The sequence below is a fragment of the Dromiciops gliroides genome, chromosome 2, assembly GCF_019393635.1.
Source record: "Dromiciops gliroides isolate mDroGli1 chromosome 2, mDroGli1.pri, whole genome shotgun sequence".
Taxonomy (NCBI): Eukaryota; Metazoa; Chordata; class Mammalia; order Microbiotheria; family Microbiotheriidae; genus Dromiciops; species Dromiciops gliroides.
Window position 1 is genome coordinate 536,116,123 of NC_057862.1, and position 17,136 is coordinate 536,133,258.

General features: G+C 36.3%; 1 protein-coding gene across 2 annotated transcripts in view; it reads left to right on the forward strand.

Annotated features, from left to right (window-relative positions):
• HOOK3 (hook microtubule tethering protein 3) overlaps positions 1–15,936 on the forward strand; it is a 139,557-nt gene extending 123,621 nt beyond the window's left edge. Inside the window, exons 17-23 of one of the 2 annotated variants that reach the window (XM_043981392.1) lie at positions 4,556–4,561; positions 5,791–5,825; positions 7,165–7,247; positions 8,305–8,405; positions 10,582–10,686; positions 11,004–11,075; positions 14,243–15,936. In XM_043981392.1, coding sequence (XP_043837327.1) covers positions 4,556–4,561; positions 5,791–5,825; positions 7,165–7,247; positions 8,305–8,405; positions 10,582–10,686; positions 11,004–11,075; positions 14,243–14,383 — 543 coding nt within the window. In that variant the 3' untranslated portion in view covers positions 14,384–15,936. The remainder of the gene's footprint in view (positions 1–4,555; positions 4,562–5,790; positions 5,826–7,164; positions 7,248–8,304; positions 8,406–10,581; positions 10,687–11,003; positions 11,076–14,242) is intronic. The other variant, XM_043981394.1, reaches the window with a different exon arrangement.
• The last annotated feature ends 1,200 nt before the right edge of the window (positions 15,937–17,136 follow it).

A 17,136-nucleotide genomic window follows, 5' to 3' on the forward strand; every position in this document is an offset into this window, starting at 1 on the left:
TTTGTAAGCAGAAATAGGGTGGGGAAGGGATACATGGGGATATCTAAAGTCAAATCCTGCCTCTTAATGAACAAGATTCATTATGGGTGTCACTCAGTGGCTTCACGTGGTACTCAGTTCTACACATCTGGGGACTGCCTTCTCAACAGCTCTCTCTCTCCCCACCCTTGGCATTTGCCCAATTCACAGAAAACCACTATTACCCACAGTCTGACAGTATCTCTAATACAATGAACTATTAACTGTTAGGCCCTTTTCTTTTACATGTTACAAATACAAATTTCCGATAGAGCATCATATAATAATTTTATCTTTAAAATGAGACCAAAATTGATTCAATTCCTATAGAACCTCAATTAATAATTTCATCTTAGTATTAATTCACCCAAGAACCATTTATTCCAAGCATTTCATATTTTAACAGATTCTACTTGACTTTAGTTTCTATGAATCCCCAAATTTCTTAACTAGATGACCCAATCAAAATCACTGACCTTTTTGGATGATTTCTTTTCTTTTCTTGGCTTAAATTAATAACTAATTTCTATATTCAGTTTTCTAATTAGTTTGCAAAACAGTACTAGAGTGGTGAATTTCTTTCTGCCCTCCCCACATCCTCAATCTAGCCACAGCATGGGTTTCTAAATTCCAAGCACAAACTTACATTTTTGTCAGAAACTTGAACACGGAGGACAATTTTTAAAACACATGAGATGCGGACACACTTCCAATTTCTATTCCCTTGAAACTTCCTTTCTCAGTGCTTTCCCCCACCCCTACCCCTTGACCCCCTTGGAACACCAAGCTGCATTTCACAAAGAAATCATATGAAACTTCCATAACTTTATCTCTCTTCTTGATTTTTAAAAAATCATTGCTTTGTAATTTCTAAGTCTAAACAAAAAGCAAATCTCTATACTTTACTGAGCATCTAGTTAGATCTTTTTTTTTTTTAGTGAGGCAATTGGGGTTAAGTGACTTGCCCAGGGTCACACAGCTAGTAAGTGTTAAGTGTCTGAGGCCGGATTTGAACTCAGGTACTCCTAACTCCAGGGCTGGTGCTCTATCCACTGCGCCACCTAGCTGCCCCCACCTAGTTAGATCTTAAAGCCTTAATATACAGCTGAGGATCTTCTAAGACGTTCTTACCATGCCCAGCTAAACTACATAACCTGAAACTTGCATGCCCCAACCTTTCACCCTGAGATGATCCCAGCCCCAAAAAACAGCTAGTGATGGTGCCCAGTGCAATCTAGAACCCTTCCATAGGCGCAAACAACCCCCCCCCCCCAGAGCCAAGCAATTCAAGGCCAGAAACTGTCCTAGGCACATGGCTCAGTGGCCAAACCCCCCCCAAAAAAATCCTTCCCCGAAACCTCCACACACCACAAACAACTCCCAAATCACTGCACCACAAAAGATTCGAAAGGTAGCAATATATCAAAATCTTAGGCACTGGATGCCCACCAGATACCCCCACCCACCGACCCACCCCATAGCAGAAACTGCTATGTGGAAAAGGGGTGGAGCTTTAGAACACATGGCGTCTTCTGTTCTGATTTTAGCCCCCTGTACCCAAATTCAAAACTCATTCATCCCAAAATATTTTATCCTGTTTCAGTCACTTTCTGGTTCTTCCCTGACAATCACGGACAAACACTTAAAGCACAGAACACATTTTTCCTTTTAGGTTTTCTTTTTTTCACTGTCAGTACAAATAGGGTTCAACTTCTTTCTACTTGCATGACTGGTTCCCTAGAAGGGGCTTGTCCTTTTAGGGGTTTCTTAAGAGGCCACTCTTACTCAGTTCCTTTAGCACCATCCTTAGTGACTTTTCTAATTTGGGGGGGGGGGGCGCTATAAACCACCCAGCCTACAGACTCAAACTGCTTGGCTATAATCTAAAACAGACTTCTGGTGTACAGGCTTGAAACACTTGACCCCGCCGGAGTTTTGTCTCAATCTCCCCAGCTCTCTTAACTACCCAGGAAGTACTCAACAGTACTTTCCTCCCATGGGATCTGTGCACACAGACTTACATGGCTTGAAATTACCCCTCCCCCCCAAATCCGTTAAATTCTTACCCGCTTCGTGAGCTTGCCAAATCCTTCTGCATTTGCGACATCTCTACCCGCTGAAGTTCCTTCTTGGAGCTTCCGGGGGTCCACTCTACTCAACCACTCATAATAGTTCAGTGAGGCGTCCTGTCAAAAGAGCTGGACCCAGAAACTGGAAGCTCCTTTCAAATCATAATTTCATAATAAATCTTGGCGGGACCTCCAAATTGTGAGAAAAATCACTCCTCAATAATTTCTGGAACTCAGTGGTGGTGATGTGTCAAAGGCTCGTTTATTGTCATTCTCACAAGAAAGGGCCACCTCTGTCCAGCTAGTGGGTGACCAAAAATGGAGGCCCACAGGCCGTTTTTATCTCCTCTTATCCTTAACGTGAAATGGTCCCTCTCTTTTTCAAGGGCTATGTGCAAGAAGTGGCTAATCCACATGTAGTATTCCCACCCCTCTGCATCCCTACCACTCTGCCTGACTTTTCCCATGGGAAAAATCTCTCTATCTGAATACACTTTTCCAGGCTAACCCTCACCTGGGGATACACTCTCCCAGACTGTTCTAAATTAGCTTTTGAATTAATCATTGAGAGGAGACAACCCATCCCCCAATTCCTCACATTAACACTTTGGAAAATCAGAGATATTTGGGGATTAACTATCTGCTTTTAATATTCCTTGGAATCACAGCCTGAAAACATACTCTCGAGATTGCTGTGACCAACAATTAAATTGACTGCTTTATCTCACTTTTAAAACAGGAAACCAGTGTGAAAAATGCTAAGTGCCATTTCATACTTTCTTTTATGAATAATACTAAAGTACATCTGCACTAAAATCATTCCCTGAGGCTTCATCTATGTATAGAAGTGACCTCAGGTACCCAAAGGGTACATGAGCAAAATAAAATCTCTGGTAGATCCTATAAGATAGTCAAAATTTTGACAACCACCAATCTACAGATTATGTATGTCATTAGAGGACCAGATTCTAGCTAAATTCTGAAAGGCTCATCACCAGGGCATTAGATTCAAGTTAATGATTTTTGCAGTCATAAGGAATGGAGAGGTTGCTGTCTGGATTGATTAAAAAAAAAAAAACCGTATAGATGAAAGAGAGAGAACTGATGCCCTAGTAAAATCATAGATCTATAAAATGAGAAAACAATTTTTTAAAAAAAGAAAGAAAACAATTTACCTGTGATGCCTAAAGAGCATTATAAGGCCTAGAGAATAGCACTCTAAAGATGAATTTTTGAAAATGAATATTAAGAAATTAGTGAAGGGGCAGCTAGATGGCGCAGTGGATGGAGCGCCAGCCCTGGATTCAGGAGTACCTGGGTTCGGATCCGGCCTCAGACACTTAACACTTACTGGCTGTGTGGCCCTGGGCAAGTCACTTAACCCCAATTGCCCAGCAAAAAAGAAAAAAAGAAAAAAATTTTAAAAAAGAAATTAGTGAAATTAAGAAGGAAATGAAATTAACCTAAGGCTCTTTTCTGTTTTCTAACTTTGGATTATTATTGCCAGATAAGAAAAGAAAATTTTGGATCACCTGAGCTTTTCATGTTACGCTGAAAGCTGTTATAATTGATCATTTTGCTAATTAAATGAAAAATGCAGTTCTTTTTATTAGAACATTTATTTTTGTCATTGACCGCGTTAGGCAATATCCTCTGAATCATATTTGTTTTGTTCACTTCTCTCTCTCTCTCCCTCTCTCTCCCTCTCTGCCCCTTCCATTGCTATTCTTATCCTACCCAAAAAAAGTAGAGGTAGAGGTCAGCCACATAAAGTGCTGTTTTTGCAAATTAGGCCACTTCATTGTAGATGTTGAGGTGTTTTGGGAAGGTGATGTTATGCACCTTTAATTCTTATTTCTTCATACTACATTCATATTGTTGGAAAACTTTTCATGCAGAAAAAGGCTATCAGTTAGAATGTTTACTTTATTCTTAAACTGTACTTTCAAGCAACTAAAGAAAGTAGTGCTAAATGAAATAAAAAACACATAATCTGTCCTCAGTATTTGAATGTCTTCTACTTCTTTTTCCTCACTAACATACAGTTGTTCTTCAGGAATATATAACACACATTGCCGCCTCTCAAATCGAAGTGATCCTCTGAGAAAGAGCAACATTTCTTTTATCAAATACAGACTGTCCTTTCATGTGACCAGAAGTCTTAGAGTGGGCTGGTTTACATATTTTTTTATTATTATTTTTATGTCATTTGTTTTTAGCATGGAAGCAGAAAAGCATTGTTATATCCAATCACATGGATAATTTGAGCTAGCCACAGTGTATAAAACTGCAGAGAACAAGACAGGATGAGGAGAACATAGAAGAAAGAAAAATGTACATTTCTGAAAAAAAAAATGCATATCTTTTCCTTCTGTTCATGAGTTACTAAATCGTTCCTTCTCTTGGCCGCTGTGTTTGCTTCATACTAATATGTCCTCTCTGTCTCTTGGCATGGGTTTCTGCTCAAGGCTATTGTAAGTATGGCTTTCTATTTATTCCTGTTTATTAGACACTATTCCCTACTTAATTTTTTGAGTTAGAAATATATGGATGTTGCATCACAGCAGATTATAGTGATGGTTGAAATTAAAGAATCTTTATGCATAATAGTTATTCAGATATGACTTTTAACCTTTCAGCTTATATATAATCTTTGCAGTAGGTACTATTATTATTAAGTGTTAAGTAAACTTAGGACCTAACTAGAGATAGTCTGCTTTTGGTCCATGTAGTCATAGTTCCCTGGCTACCTTGATTTTTTTCCCCTCTCCTCCATTTTTAATTGATATATCTAGTTACAATAGATTTCTGAAACAAGTTTTCCATTCCATTGACATGTTTTAACTGTTTATCTCCAGATTTATTTAGTATGTGCTCATAGAATACAGGCTTTATTAATAGGTCAGGCAATATTAAGAAAGTAAATCTCTTAATACAAAGTTTTGAACTGATCAGTGTCGTCATTTATACAACCAGTCTTCTTTAGAATGGGAACCATTTCGTAGTCTCCTTTATTTTTCTTATTAGGTGGTGATATAGGTTATTTTACTCTACTGAAAATTTCATATTATGGTTTTAATACTTAAAGCAGATGTGAAAAATCAAGTGCCTTATTTGAAATATTCTAGAACTATAATACATTTTAACTTTGAATTGGCATTTTAGATAATTGTAATTAGGAATAAAATTTGAGTCAAAAGATCCTAATTTTTGTTTTCCTTAACGTATTATTGAAAAAGTCATTGAGACATTTCATTTTAATATCTTTTCCTGTATATGCTAATTGAAATAAATTTTTAACATTAAAGACAATATGTTTGAAAAATATATTGAAAGTATTTGGCTTCAGTTAAAAAGATCTGTTACCCGAAAAAAACAAAAACAAAAGATCTGTTAAAAAACTGAATTTACTGTTGCTAATTAAATATAGTTGTTAATCTACTCTTTCATTCTTGTTATGATTATCCAAAATACCGATATTTTCCTGTTGTTGAAAATTTCCTCCAGACTTATTCAAAGATGCTTAAGGCAGCACTTGGAAATCTGAGCAATAACCCATCTACTTTCAATTCATATATAGCAGGAAAAAAAGTTGGAAAAATATTAAGCTTTACTACAAAACCAAATAATTTTTAAGTTGTATCAAAGTTTGAATTAGTTTAAACTTACTGTGTGAAATAACAGACTATTTTCTATTTTTTAGTCAGTTCTTCTGAAAAAGAAGCTTGAAGAACATTTGTAAGTATGAAATTGTTCCCTCTTATTAATTGAAATCCTTCTACGTGCCTTGTGTTACCCATATTAGAGAACAATAGCTGGTGGCGAGAGGGGGAGGGCGAGTGGTAAGGAGACTTAGGTTAGAAAACTATAAAGCATACACCAGGAAAATATGCTTTAAAATTCTAAAAATTAAGAATTTGTTTTATTTGATAGTTTGGTTTTTTGTTTGAAACAGGTCATTTTCAACAAGTTTGTAGCTCAAATCCTTGTGTTTTCAAAAGAAAACTGAATAAGAGTTTTCTAGCTTTGCAATTATACTTTTGCAATTCTATCTGTAGTTATATAATAGTGCAAATTTTTAAAAGTCCATTCTCAAACTGAATAAGAATACAAGAAATTAGCAACAATTTCCTTCATCTTTACCAGGGGTTTATAACCTTTGTGTGCATTATAGACCCCTTTGGCAGTCTGGGGAATCCTTAGAATCATGTTTTTAAATGCATAATTTTATGCATTTAACTGCATAGGATTAAACTATGAGGTTACAGAAATAACCATCCATGTTGAAGTGCAATTATCTTTTGTCTTTTTAGTTCACAGAGCCTGGTTTAGAGCTTCAGCTCTAGAATATGGGTTTTTTTTGGGGGGGGGGGTTGCGGGGCTATGGGGGTTAAGTGACTTGCCCAGGGTCACACAGCTGGTAAGTGTTAAGTGTCTGAGACCGGATTTGAACTCAGGTACTCCTGACTCCAGCGCCGGTGTTCTATCCACTGCGCCACCTAGCTGCCCCATTAAAGTTTGATTTTTAAGAGGTTTTCATTCCTGAGCAAGATGGGGGGAATAGAAAGAGAATTTTCTTTTAGAGACAGGTAGGGTGTACAGTGGATAGAAGGCTGGACTTAGAATCAGGGAGACCTGAGTTCAAATCTAGCCTCAGACACATACTAGCTGCGCAACACTAGGCAAGTCACTTAACTTTATTTGCTTTAGTTTCCTTATCTATAAAATTGGGATAATAAAAATACATATCTTCCTAGAGTGTCATGTATTTAAAATGAGATAATGTTTGTATAGTAGTTTCCAAACTTTAAGGTGCTGTTGTTATTATTGGAATATTACAAAATAACTAGTATATAGGACTGAAAGAAGAAATTCTGACTTTTGTTTTTATTCATTTGTACTTTTTAGAAATCTTATTTATTGGTAATATTTTAAATAAATCTTTTTGGTCAAAGCATGGCTTCTACTGTGCAGCTTCCACTCCAGTAAGATATTCACTTCAGGTGGAAAAAGACTAAAATAAAAAAAAAAAACAGTAACTTGTGACACATGGTTTTACAATGTTTTACAATAACAGAGAGAAGCTGCATGAAGCTAATAATGAATTGCAGAAGAAACGAGCCATTATTGAAGACCTGGAACCAAGATATAACAATAGCTGTGAGTTTTTCATAATGAGCAGATTTTTTTTAATGTATTTTTAGAATCACAGAGATCTCTGGTAGCTTTGCCTTCAAATTGAATTGACTACTAAACATGGTTATACTGAATAGAATTTTATTTTCCAAAATATATGTAAAAAACAAACTTTAACATCAATTTTTAAAAAATTTGTGTTCCAACTTCTCTTCCTCCTTCATTCCCACCCCCCAACCACTAGAACTCAAGCATCTCAACATAAGTTATACATGAGTAGTCATGGAAAACATTCCCACATTAGCTAGGTTGTGAGAGAAAACAGTTTAAAAAAAAAACCCAAAACTTCAGTAAAGATGGTTATAAACAGTATTAGTGAGATGAAACCTAATTTAGACAGCAATCAACTGGAAATTTTAGACAGTAATGATTTAGGTTTTGTAACGATTGGAATGATGCCACTTGCTGGAGACTTACTGTAGGAAAGCTCCACCATGAGGAGAAGACCTCTGGGGGCAAGGGCATGCAGCTTTTCTTTGGTGTCAGGAAGTGACATTTGCTTGTGGGAGGAAGACCCGGCGAGGCTGGCCCTCTTGCTCTCTTTCTTCGGGACTCGGGTGGAGGAGGGAGTTAGAAATGCACTCTCTCTTTAATAGATAGATGAATCTAGGCCTTTCTCTTTCTTTTCACCAAATTCTTATTCTCCTTAATAAATGCTTAAAAGTCTAACTCTTGCTAAATCTTATAATTTATTGGTGACTACTCATTAGATATTTTAGACAGACTAGCTAGAATTTTAGCCCCTTACAGTTTCTATATTAGTATGTTAGTGAAGAACTTGTATTGATGTATTCCATTTCCCAGATATACTCATATTAGGAGTTTTTAAAAACTTAATAAGGAAAGTATTTTGCATAGTCAGTATTTCTGTAGTTTGGGGGTGCACAGTAGCCTTAGAATCCAGATGTATAATAATAAACCAGACAGTTCCCCACACGTTTTGTACATTTTTCTATTACTGTGTAAATGGGAGTCATAGAGCCAAAAGTTATTTTCTCATTACTTGTTTTTCTTTGTGCAGCAATAAAAATTGAAGAATTACAGGAAGCTTTGAGGAAGAAAGAAGAAGAAATGAAGCAAATGGAAGAACGATATAAAAAGTACTTGGAGAAGGCCAAAAGTGTAGGTGTTTTCATGTGTCTCTACTTTGTGCTTCACTTAACCCCCCAGTTTTAAGTCTGTGTCACTCAGAGTAATCAGAGGATTTAGAGGCTTCACTTACATCACCTTCTGGTAACTGAAAACATCAAGAATGGTGTAAACCCCCTGTTTTATAAAAGTGCAACAGCCAGAGAAGCAGTGAACAAAAAAAATGGAAAGAGATGAGAAGACTCTGAGGCACTCTGAAAAGACCCTTAGAGAAGTATGATCACCCTTTTCACTCACCAGAAGGGAAGCATGCCACTTAGCCAGTGCTTGGCCAGCTTCCAAGGGCTTTAATAGAAAGAGTATAGGAAGGAAATGAGTGAAGAGGGGCAGGCAGCAAAAGTGATGTCAAGATCAGATGCAGATTCTGAAAGCTATGAGAAGCAGCAGTAGCAAACATCAATTAATTAGGAGAAAACTTGAGTGATTAGTCAGATCTATAACTCTGAAGGCTCTGAGCACCTCTTGAGGCTCCAGAGGCAAATCAGCTGTAGGGAAGCTCTGCATACTCAATAAAAACCCCTACATTCCTGAGCAGCTTTCCAGAGTACCACGGTGGCACACCAGCTGTCAAAGAGCTTTAGTGTCTTGTGACTTTGAATGAAAAACCACACTCTTGCCTGTAACCACATAGGGCAACGCTGTGTTCATGAGTTCTACCTTAAAGACAGCAATAATGAGTTTGATCCAGTGGTCTGAGAAGTGGTTTCTAATTCTTCTCTCTGCCTTTTTGTCCACTAGAATATTAGTTCCTCAGAAGCCTGTTGTTCCTTTTTTGTCTTCATCCCCTTAATACTATCAGGGGCAAGCTAATCCATAGGACTCTAAATCACTGTAGCCTGTATGGATTAATTCTTGAAATGTTCTTCATATACCATCAACAAACTTGATACAAGGTCATATGAAACTCATAAGAAGGGAGGGTTGCTGAAATTAGAAATGTTAATGCTGTTGAAAATGAAAAGACTCAGAAGAGTAGTGGCAGCAGTGGAGTGAGAACAGAAAAGTGTGTGGCAGGAATTAACCACGATTAGGTTTTAGCCGGGCATCAAGGGGGAAAGGGGTTGAATGCCAAGGCCTAAGCCCTGACGAAATATCTAACATGGAGTGGCGTAGAGGCAAGTAAAACAAGGGTGCTAGACTAGGAACATAATTAGTGATTGAGAGTTTGAAGGTAGTGGTGGCATAGGTTAAAAAACAATTCAGAAGGGATTATATGAGAAAGATCAGACAAAAGAGATTGTGGTCAGAGGGTAGTTTCAATGTGAGTGTATGTACAATCACTCACAAATCAGTTCATGTCCTATTTAACTTGAGATTTTTTTAAATGTATTTTTAGTGAGTTTTTGTTCTTGTTTTTGGTTTCCTTGTACTGAGTGATAGTCTTATTACTACTTATATGTTTCATATGTGTCACTGGAAGTTAAAATTTGTTAATTAAAACACATAATAGAAATAGTACGTTTATGAATGATAATGTTATGGTCACCTTCGATAACAAAAGTAGGTTAGAGATGAAATTCATAGAAGGTGAGAAGTTGTTCTCATAGAACTTTAGACTGCTTTTATGTACTTTTAATTTAAGTTATATTTATCTGTGTACATATATTTTCCTCCCTACTATATTGCTTGAGGATAGAGTTTATGTCTTTATCTTTATATCTCCCCCAGAGTCTTAGCACCATGTATTAAGTATTTAGTAAGCCTTTAAGAAATGCTTGTTGGGGGCAGCTAGGTGGTACAGTGGATAGAGCACCGGCCCAGGATTCAGGAGGACCTGAGTTCAAAGCTGGCCTCAGACACTTGACACCAGTTGTGTGACCCTGGGCAAATCACTTAACCTTCATTGCCCCTCAAAAAAAAAAAAAAGAAAGAAATGCTTATTGAATTAATTTATTGGATGTTTTTTTCAGGAGTTTGAGAAACTCTGAAGCTTGAGTTATTGTACATAGTTATTTTTACGTGCTATTCAAATGTCATCTACCAAATTCTGCTCTTAGTAATTAGTAGGTTTATTAAAACTGCCATTTCGTGGTATACATAATAATTTCTTATAAGACTAAGCTACCTAGGTTTTATAATTACTGACTTAGATATTTTCTACAACAGTGTATTATGAACTTTGACATAATTTCTGCTATTATTTTTATAGGTTATTCGTACTTTAGATCCTAAGCAGAATCAAGGAGCAGCTCCAGAAATACAGGCTTTGAAAAATCAACTACAAGAACGGGACCGGCTGTTCCATTCACTAGAGGTAGCTTCTATACTCTTCAGTTAGTGTGTGTGTTTGGGGGCACATTTTATTTAGCTACCATAGAGTCATGGTCTTTAAGACCTAAAAGGAACATGAGAGACCATCTAGGCCAAACCCCTAATTTTCTAGATGAGAAGCAGGCTATGTAGAGGTGAAGCAACACAGTTAAGTGGGAAGGCTAAACTTCATCCCATATTTTCCAGTCCGCTGTACTCTCTGCCACACTGCAATGTCCTTCCTGTACACTTGCTTCCTATGAATTTTGCACTGGTGTCAAACTCTTTTTAATACTTTTTTTTTATTATTATTATCATTAGAAAGAATATGAGAAAACGAAGAGTCAAAGAGAGATGGAAGAAAAATATATTGTTAGTGCCTGGTACAATATGGTAAGAAAAATAACGTTTCAAAAATAGATTTCCAGGTTCCAATAATTTATATAACATCTACTGCATTTACACCAGAAGTAACACTACCAACTGAATCTGAATGCAGTTGCTTTTTAGTAAGAAAACTCTGTCCTAACCCACCCACACTAACAAAAGCTTGATGCTGACCTGGGGGCTAAGAAGCAAATCTGCAAATAAATGGTAGGCTCTCATCCCACAAATAAATGTTTAAAGGATGGTTTGTATATGGTATTATAATGGAGGCCAAGGTGGGACTTTAGAGAAAGAAAATATTAGCAGTCTAGCACCCTTTTTATTGAGTCATTTTGTAGTTAGGCTAGTTTTCTGTGTAAGATGGGGAGGAGAGGACTCTATAATATGTTCTGATCTCTACTTCAATGGTCCACTTTGTAGCAATGGCACTTACATGGAAGGTTAGACGGATTATAGCAGTGCTATAAAATCAGCCCCTTATCCAAAGTTGTTCCATTGTAAATAGGCTGGGAAATTTCTCAGTATCAAACCATTTGACAGAAATTCTTCTGGGAGAGATACTTTAAATCAGCCTCCCCTATATAAACAGTTTAAATCAACTTTGGAACAAAGTGCTAACCTGTAATTCTAGATACCTGATAACATTTCCTTTGTGAATGGCTAGAGAATTTGGAGACCTCTTTTCCTTGATTCATTCTACCCTTTCTTCCTAGTTTCCTTTCTTTGCTCCCTTACACCTAACAACCATGTTCCCACCAAAATCCATTTATTCCCTTTTCCAATCTGTTCCAGTTAAAACTATCACACCCATACTCCTCTATGCTTTGATAAAGAATAATGAATTCAGCCCCTCAGAAAATAGCTTTCTATGGAAGTTTCTTCTCCAAAAGAGAAAAGAAACAGGGCTTGCAAGAGAAGAAGAAAACAGTTTTTTGCTTGGTCTTTTTGTGAACCCTTTCCATTCTTCTCCTTGTACTTGTCAGTTATTTCTTCTCTTTTAGCTCTTTCTCCCTTTCCTTCTTATTTTTAGCTTGTCATAGTCTGAGTGTATCCTGTGGGCTACATTTATCAGAATATGCCTGTCTATGACATAGATGTGATATTTATTGAGCCAAGAGATTTAATCAGATGTCCTTTCAGGACCTAACCTGTGATTCTAGAGTTAGCATCTTTAGAACCCACTACCTCCATTTTTGCAGTTATCATTGATACCCATTTTCTTCTGGGAGGTTCAGGTAGACAATCCTTGTGGAATTATAATTGGGTCTTTGTCATATAATCCCAAAAGAAATTTCACTCCATTTATTGTTGCTGTTTGTTTCTGTCCTGCTTTTAACTTTTTTATCTCTAAGGAATGTTATTAGGAATCAGCTCAGGCTTTTAATCATATATTTCTTATTTAGCCTCTCTTAATGCATTTTTGTTGACCTGAATTTAGAACCAGAATATACTGTTTTTCATCATCTGTGGTTTCGGAGTATTGGCTGTAACACCCCATAAGAATGAGTTGATACTATCTCTAGTGAGTGGTTTTTGATTAGGGTTTTGGGGGGGAGGCGGGGGGTTAATATATTATTATACTTTAAGGTCTGATTTGTTAAATTCTCTGGTGTGACATTCTGGAGCAATAATTTTTAACTCTCCATAATGAATAAGTACAGAGTAAATAGTAAAAATATGAATAAAAGTAGATTCACTCAGTCTGTGTCTATACAAGGTTTCCATTAAAATCATCATTAAAGGAATTCATCTAAAAAACTCTGTAGAGACATTCTTAAGACATTTGGTTGAGTTGAAGTTAGTTGCAGGTGATGATGGACAATTGAGGAATAGGGGCAAGGAGAGACAATGAGACTGGGTCTTCCTCTCTCTCCTGGGTTTGGGAAGTATGGCTGCTCATGGGCCTAATCCCACTGATGGACCACAGTAGTTTTTGAACCTGTTCTATTTCTGACCTACACTTGTTCACCCTTCCTTATGCAGCCTGATGGCCTCTAGCTCCTAGGGGCGCACCATTTAGTGTCAGACTTGTGTATATCCCATGTCTTAGTCTATTTCAGCTTAGAACTCCAGGGCTCAAAAGATACACCAGCCTCAGTCTCCCTAGTATTGGGGATTATGTGCCACTATGCCTGGCCAAAATTCTTCAGTGAACAGAAATACTTAGGAAAAAAAGATGTAAGCACCCATACCTACCATGTTTTACAGAAATTCAAATATACTAAGATCTCTTCTGAATTGGATCATTTGTCCAAAGTAAACAGAATCTATTTCCAAATAAGCAGGCCTTTTATGTAACTTGATATTCTCAAAATTGCCATTTGCCTTTCTTTCTACTTCCCATTTGTTCATTTCTTTCCTTTTCCTAACTTTTTCCTTTTCTCTTACTTAGTTATATCCAGCCCTGATAGGAATAAAGGAACATCAGCTATTATCCCTCCCATTCACTTCCTGATCTTCTCATAGATCATTGGTGTTTTTTTCCTCTGAACTCAGAAGTTTCCTTTGAGATTGCTTCTCTTTGGTTATGTTATGGGTTCAGCAGCTTGACTCCCCATGAACTCAATATGGTCATGATGATATGAGCCCTTCTTCCTTCCAAGCTACTATAGCCCTCTTCTCACTTCTTAAAGAAATCTTTTAACTTCTCAGTTGGACCCTCTGGTATGGGGCTCTCAGGAACTTTCTTAATTTGTTTCAAAACACAAGCGTGCCAGAAGTGAGCAACAACAACATGGTGGTATGTATGGTCCCATATGTGTTCTCCCAACTTCTAAAATACAAGCAATTGTGTTTTCTTTTTTCATGATTTATCGACAATTGGAGCAAATCAGCTGCTACTAATTGATTGTACTTTGTATTTTCTTACAAAATCAATCTAAGCCTAATTCTGAGGTGATTACATAATTAAATATGGATAAAATATATATTTCTGCCTTCATAATCTATTGCTTGTTCCTTGCAGGCTAAAATTAAGCACTTTTTTCCAAAATGAAAGTTTGCACCTAATTGTCGAGCTAAGATACCTGTTGCTGCATTTTGAAATTTTAACTTTTGATGTCAAACACTTAGTATTTGTGATTCTGATAATAAGGCAAAGAAGCAAATTTGCATGAGAAACTTTAATACCACTGTGCTCTGTTAATTTCCATTAACATCTTTCAATTTTCTAGGGAATGACACTGCATAAAAAGGCAGCTGAAGATAGACTTGCTAGTACAGGTTCGGGACAGTCGTTCCTGGCCAGGCAAAGGCAGGCAACAAGCGCAAGAAGGTCTTACCCTGGTCATGTCCAGCCAGCCACAGCAAGGTAGAGAAACCTGGTCATTGTGGCCATTGGAAAAGTAACCGACCTCCCTTCAAAGCAAACTTCTGTTGCACGTGACAACATTTCAGGAAATTCAGCCAGCTTATTTTCTGTCTCTGTACTATGTTGATACTCAGTTATTCTGCATTTAAGGCATTTTTTTTCTATATCTATAATGAGTTAGTTTTTTCTGTTATTCTTTTGGAGTCTCTTTTTCCTTCCTTTTAATGTGCCAAAACTTTTGAGATATCCAATAAAGAATGTTGTATAACATTCTCTTTACTTGTATAAAAATGTCACCACTTGCCCAATGATGTAGGCTTTGTAATTTCACTAAATTTCCTGTCAATAATTAACATAAAGTTTATATTTTTCATTGTTCCTATATGTTACCATGCTTTATAAGAATGTCTTTGTTTAAAGGGAAATAATCTTTTTATGATATATTAATCAGTTTTAAATTGTTTTCTGAAAGCTCTCAAATAACAGGTATACTTTACTCCATAAAATGATTAAGAAATGTACTTTTTGCAAAGACTTGAATATATAAGCAGAGGTGCTAAAAATTCAAATCTTGTCTGGAAGCACCTGATTGAACTCTTCTTCAGAGAAAAATGAATTTTTCCTTTGATTTGCAGAATTTCTTATTCTCTTACATTAAGCATTAATGGAAAAATGAAATAATTTTGACAACTGTCCAAAATTTTTTATTTTAACACTTTCATTTATTTCCTGGTATATTGTTTACTGGCAGAAGTGAATGCTTTATTAGAAGCAAAATCAAGAAATATGTTTTTATGGTTATTGCATCATGAGTTTAAATGAAGGCTTTTATTTAACTCTTACTTGTAGAGTATCACAGTAACAGGTTCAAGCTCTAGCTATTTGGCTATTGTTAATGTTGATGGTTTCACCTATCCTTACCAACTAAAAATTATTTTAATAATATTTACAAATCTTCTTAAGCATTTTCATTATTGCAGTTTCCCACAATTATTTTACTGTTTCACTGATCATTTATTACTTAAACCTTTATTTAGCACCTTAAGTCAGATGACTGGCATCCTGTGTTTATATTCCACTTTGATTTCATCATTGTAAAGTCTTGTATAATTTGTGCATATAAAGTGACAACTCAGTTTTTTCAGGCTAAGAATTTTTCTTAATACCATCTGAATCTACTAGTCTGGGGGTTTGTTAGAGAATATGTTTTATGGTTTGCCTCAATGTGCTTACATTCATGACAAACAGATTGTAAGTCATAATTACCTACATAAGGAATGATTGTAAATTAAGTGTTGACTGGAAAGCACTTTGAGTAAGTGTATGAGGTGCTATATAAATGCTAAATGTCATTCATTTGGAAATTGTATGCCTTTGGTCTGATCTTCCATGTTGAGTTGTTTAAGTTCAGTACCTTAATTGTGTAATTTCCTTATTATCCCCATTTTTTTTTCTTGTAGGGTGGCCCACTTTTGGTTTTTTTGTTTTTGTTTTTTTAGTGAGGCAGTTGGGGTTAAATGACTTGCCCAGGATCACACAGCTAGTAAGTGTTAAGTATCTGAGGCCAGATTTGAACTCAGATACTCCTGACTCCAGGGCCAGTGCTCTATCCACTGCACCACCTAGCTGCCCCCCTCAAGTTTTTTTGTTTTTTGGGTTTTTTTTAAAGAGGGTGGCCCACTTTTAAAGAGCACAATGTATGTAAAAACCAGAGGTGATTTTTAAGTGAGTCTCTTACTATAATAGCCTCTTTAAAAAAAACAACAAACCATTCTTTATTCATGAATTGGCCATGTTTGGTGCCTGAGTTTGGTTAAATATATTAAATTCAGATAAGTATCTTTATGCCCAGTTTATACAGAGAGAGAAACACCACTTCAGTAAACATTTGTTAAGCACTTATGTACAACAGTATGTTTATGTGAATTTAATAGAAAATACTAAATTTGAGCTTCCAAACACAACCCCCATGTGAATTAATTAATGAAGTTTGAAAAAGAAACTTACACTTTTATTATGAAGATTGAAATTTAATTTAGACTTTCAAAAACTATTTAAATTTTGATTTCGATGGTTTACTTTTTATGTACAGCATACATGCAAATATTAAACAGTAAAAAAAAACTTTTTGAATTCCAAAGGAAAAGAACAATTAGATATTAGAATATATATTTTAAAAGGACTCAAAAGAAGCTCTGATTTTGTTATTAGTCTTGTAACACTTGCCTTGCAAGTTTAAAAGTAAAAGAAGTTGGGGGCAGCTAGGTGCTGCAGTGGATAAAGCACCAGCCTGGATTTCAGGAGGACCTGAGTTCAAATCCAGCCTCAGACACTTGACACTAGCTGTGTGACCCTAGGCAAGTCACTTAACCCTCATTGCCTCACCAAAAAAAAAAAATAAAATAAAAGTAAAGAAAGTTGCATTCTGTAGTATGTAAATTATTGATGCTAATCACAACACCTTTTCTGCCAACTGTCACTTGAGCATCTGTATTTGCCATTAGATCACATATCAGCATGAAAACAGAGGTGATGAGAAGAACCATGCAGTACCATAATGTGCACTGAAAAATCCTGGAGGTCCATCTCTTCAGGCTACATAAATTAAATTCAGGATGTATTTATGGCAGTAGGATTTGACGGAGGATTTTTTGGTTGCAACTTATCTTAACACAGAATTGGAAACTGAAACTCCTTTTGAAGACAGGTTTTAGCAAGTCTAGTTAAGATAGGTGAAAGGAAAGGAGGATCCTGTGA